At 47.7% G+C, this 4,886-nt stretch overlaps 1 protein-coding gene across 1 annotated transcript; it reads right to left on the bottom strand.

Moving 5' to 3' along the window:
- Positions 1–763: 763 nt before the first annotated feature.
- Positions 764–2,463, bottom strand: LOC139663328 (growth hormone secretagogue receptor type 1-like). The gene is made up of 2 exons (XM_071541965.1): positions 1,620–2,463; positions 764–1,077 (listed from the first exon to the last, which is right to left on the bottom strand). Exons 1-2 carry the CDS (start codon positions 2,461–2,463, stop codon positions 764–766), a joined length of 1,158 nt encoding a protein of 385 aa, XP_071398066.1.
- Positions 2,464–4,886: the final 2,423 nt, after the last annotated feature.

Here is a 4,886-nt window from a genome sequence, read left to right as displayed (position 1 = left end):
ACTTAGACACATTAAGTAGAGGTAAATACACTGGCAACATACATCACACCAAAAAAACATGACACCTCACACACACAAATATGCACACATGCTCTCTCTCTCTCTCTCTTTCTCTCACACGCACGCACGCACGCACGCACACACTCACTCACACACACACACACACACACACACACACACACATACACTGCACCTCTGCCCCTCTTTAATGGAGTACAGAGCAGTGCCACAAGTTCTACAGTGCTTTCTTTGTCATCCAGAATATTATTTATACAATGTAAGGCAATTGTAATCATAGCTATGTGTGTGCGAGTGTGTGTGTGTGTGCGCGTGTGTGCGTGCGTGTGCTCGTGTGCGTGCGTGTGTTGCGTATTTTGTTCACATTTGAATCAATGTACGCACTTCAGGCTACAGTGAGTTATAAATCTGCATACCACTGATCGTGCTGTTCAAATGCTTCTGAATGTGCTGTATGAATAGCATGATGGCACTTGCTGAAATAATCCAACAAAAAATGAACCAGGAATGCTCTTTTGGTGTACAGTGTGAAAACTGAATAGAGGCTTGCAGCTTTTGTGACTCACTCTTTTCATCCTCTGTTCCGCACAGTCCAAGGCAAGCTCACATCTAGCAGCAGTTTATCAGCCTGAATACCACTGACAGAAAATAATGGCTGGTGGGGTCAGTGTTCCCAACTTCTGAGCTTCCGCGACACAAATGGTCTTCTAATTTATATCATCCAGACTCTTAGACAGTCAGGTGTTTAGAGGCTGACTGTGGACTCCGTCCAGCCGGGTGAGCCTTCTCCCTTCACGGTGCTGGCGGTGCGTCCCCGGGGCGGCTGGCTGTCAGTCAGGCCGAAGAGACGCGCCGCTGCGCCCCGGTACTTCCATGACATGGTGTTATAGAGGATGGGATTGATGGCGGCACTCAGGTAGAAGAGAACCACGGACACCAAGCTGCAGTACTCGGACAGAACCGACAGCAGCGGGGACGGAGCGTCCAGAGAGCGGAACTGCAGGTAGCGACCCACGTGGAACGGCAGCCAACACAGGACGAAGGCCAGCACCACCACCACTGGAGAGAGGAGGAGGAGGAGGAGGAGGAGGAGAGGGTTGGAGGATGCAGAGGAAGTCATATATGAGAGATGAGGAGGAGCAATGGAGCTTTAACTGAGAACTATCCCTGCCAGTAAAACCATTCCTGGATACCTTTCTTCTACTATATTTAAGTCTTAATCCAAAACTTGTTCTACTCGTACAGGTTTGATATTCACACTTTTCACACTGACTTTCACACCTCCCTGATGAGCAATCGACAAATGCCACAATAACAGCAGGCTAAGACCCTGCTGGTTGGAGCGTGCAGCTTTGTTGATTTATTACTATTACATCATCAGTAGGCCAATGTCTAGACATATTCATCAACACTGGTAAATTGCATGGCTATTTATATGTTGAAATCATACATACAGATAGCCTATCCAAGTGAATGGCTGTGCGTAAACTATGCGTATTGAATGAACACATAGACTAACCATATGGAATTTTCCAGTGCAAACCAGCAGTTTTGACCAGAATTTCTATGTGAACGTTTCAGGATAAATGTGAATACCTTACCCAACATCTTGATGGTCTGCCTGTTGCTCTTGTCCCGGTGCGCCACGCGGGAGCCGATATTTGTCTCCCTGTGTCTCTGCCACAGACGGCGGCCTATGAGGCTGTAGAGCACCGTCAGACAGAATACCGGCATGAAGAAGAAAACGGAGCTCAACCACACCATGGCCCCCATCAGACCCGACTCCACGGCGTAGTGTGTCATCTTACACTCCCGGGTGTCCCCGGCCTCCAGGAAGAGGTCAGACTCGTTCAACCCCGAACTAGAATTGTGTGGCGGCCCCATGTAGTCCCGCTCCACTCCCACCATGACAAACACGGGTCCGGCGCTCAGTAGAGACACTGCCCAGAGTAGAAGGATGAGGGCGCGCACCCGCCTCTTGGTGACCAGGGCCTTGGCCCGCAGCGGGAAGCAGATGGCCAGGTAGCGCTCCACTGACAGAGCGGTGATGCTCAGGATGGTGGAGTACGTGCACGACTCGGACACAAACTGAAAGAGCTTGCAGAGCGCGTCCCCGAAGCGCCAGGGCCTGTACCGCCACATGCGGTAGAGGTCGGGTGGCATGCAAAGGAAGATGAGCAGGTCGGATACCGCCATGCTACACAGGTACAGGTTGGTGGTGGTGCGCATGTCCCGGTACTTGCTGACCACCAGGATGGTCATGACGTTACCGACCACCCCGACCAGAAACAGCAGCGTGCACGCGACGGTGATGGCCGTGAGAAGAGGGATTGAGTAGTAGTTGAGAGGAGGCAGAACAAGGTCACCGTTCCTTGTGGCGTTGTGGGTCTCTTCCCAGCTGCAGTTATGGGAGAGGCACTCCGAGCGATTGGGCCAAGAGGGCATGCTGTCGCCGCACGGTCATTCACGGGGCCACGGCTGGCCCTGACTGTTAAAGACACCCCGAGTCTGGGACTCCTCAAGCCCCTTGACGCTGTCCTTTCCTCCCATCACCACTACTTTGACTGGCGGAGCTGATGGTAAAGGTTGTCTAGCCGTGCGTAAAAGTCGGAGCTTTGCGCGCCCTGTAAACAATCTTGTGTAACCTCGGGTCACTGTGAAGGAGAAATGGACTGGAAATCACAATTCCGAACTTTGAAAGGACGTCTGAGATTCTCCAACAGATTGTTCTCCAGACTCCAACAAGAATATCAGGTTATTTTAGCACACTGTCTAAATGATCCACTTCATCTGCCATACGCATTCTCTGAAGTGGCAAAACAGTGTTAGGTGCTAAAAGCACTTGTCCAAAAGAAGAGTAGGCGTATGTAACAAAACAATTACATGTTGGATATCTGCAAATACACATCGGCCAGCCGAAATTTATGCGGAGGTGTATTCCAATCAAAACAAATGCAGCAGGAAAAAACAAAGCACAAACACCTATTGTCTATAAAGTATAGTCCAAGAGAAAAAGTATCAAACTCAAAGAGAATTTATATCCCGCATCCTCTCTGCTTGTGTGTGCCAGCAGCAGTTGAGTGCTTTGGGAAAAATGAACCATTAGGATCCTCCAGGCGCATCGTCCCAAAGTGTTCCCATCACCAGCAGCGCGCCCCTGCGTTTGCGCGTCAGACAAAAACAAAACGGCAGAAAATATAGTAACGGGAGACGAGTTGCATCGGGCAGCATGTGATGGTGAGTCAGAGCCAGGGTCGTAGTGATGCGACAGCCGCGGTGAGCAGCATCTGTTCGGAGAGGGCACTGGGGCTCAAACTCAGCCAAACACAGACGGGTAAACAAACACCAACGTAAAAACAAGCACTGTGTGATGAAATGGAAACAGTTTTATAAAGGTCACAAGCACCACGCAGGAACGACGCATTGTCAAAACAGTCATGTAAATTGGATTTCAGTGGGTGAAAGTAGAATAAAATAGTTGAGAATGAAAACACAAACTCGCTCTGTCTCTCCACGTCTCCTCTCCCAGATGTGCGGCGCATATCCAGCCAGTGGATCCAGTCTCCCAGTGGGGAAAACAGCAGATACAGGTAAAGTGATGGTGCTGGTAGTGCTGGAGGTGCTGGAGGTGCTGGTGGGTGGGTGGTGTGGGGGTCTAAAGTGAGACCAGTGCTGCAACACCCCCTACAGGTGATGTTAGTGTAGTGATGGTTAGGGGTTAATGCAGAATATACTGCTGTTTACCATCAAGTCCTTTGCGCTTGAGAAAGCAACGGAGTTAGGGGATTTGCAGGTTGCAGAGTGGCTTTAGAGAAACTGTCCTTCAAACGGGATCGCCCGGGTTCAAACATCCCGTCTGCTGAAGTGTCCTTGAGCAAGACACCAAATACCAGCTGCAGGGACGCTGCTGTGTAGCTGATCCTGCAAGGAGAATGAAAAGAGAATGAAAACATAATGATCTGTCAATGTTGCTTGTGTGGCGTTATTATTATTTTTTTCAAAAGAACCTTTAGGGGTTGAATATTTAAAAAGAAAGTATACATAACAGTTTTGTCAGATCGGATGTCAAATCTTTGAGCTTAATCTCAGAAGTGCACCTGCCCAGAATGATTCAAAGTATCAAATTACATTACAAGTAGTCTGAAGCACTGTCAAGATTGAATTCAAGGCTCCAGTTTGCCCTCTGCAGAAGAACAGAGGGCATGATGTAGCAGTTACGCTCCTGCTTTAATTAGTATTTGCAAATTAGCATCACTCATTATATTGTTTTACGTGTCAAACCGCATCAATTTGGTACTCCATGAGGTTTTATTTGCAAAAACTATTTGACCCAGGTGTGGCTGCACAGGTACAGTATATGGAGGATATCCGCCTCACTATCTACTCAGATAGATTAACACTGATAGATAGATAGATTAACACTGTGGTGGGGTTACAGTAAACTCACCCATAGTGACCTACTTAACAACCACTAGTGTAGGTGTCACACACTTTTAGGTGGCATCACAGTGGGCCTTTTAAACATCAGGAAACATATTACTGCCATTGAATGAAAACTTTGAATCATAAAAAAAGTTTACTTTATAGGAAGAAAAATTATTTTTAACACAGCTATTTAAAAAAAAGTATCGTTTTTGGAAGGCTTTGACAGACCATATAGGGCAACTGACTAAACCCATAGTGGATGATGCAAATCACCACTTTAAAGCATGAAACTGATCAAAATTGGAGTTTTTTCCATGACTACTGCATAATCCTCAGGCTTCAGATATTGTTGTTATCTCTCTCTGCCCTTTGCTCCGTGTTTACCAGGAGACACCATAATGTTTATGACCAATGAATCATACTGAGAGAGAGAGAGAGAGAGA

The sequence above is a fragment of the Centroberyx affinis genome, unplaced genomic scaffold, assembly GCF_046629955.1.
Source record: "Centroberyx affinis isolate AG114_WGS23_722 - 3 ecotype Tasmania unplaced genomic scaffold, CSIRO-AGI_Caff_v1 ptg003983l_1, whole genome shotgun sequence".
In the NCBI taxonomy this organism is placed as follows: domain Eukaryota; kingdom Metazoa; phylum Chordata; class Actinopteri; order Beryciformes; family Berycidae; genus Centroberyx; species Centroberyx affinis.
The sequence above is the reverse complement of the archived record's forward strand: the minus strand, read 5'-3'. Positions and strand labels throughout refer to the sequence as shown.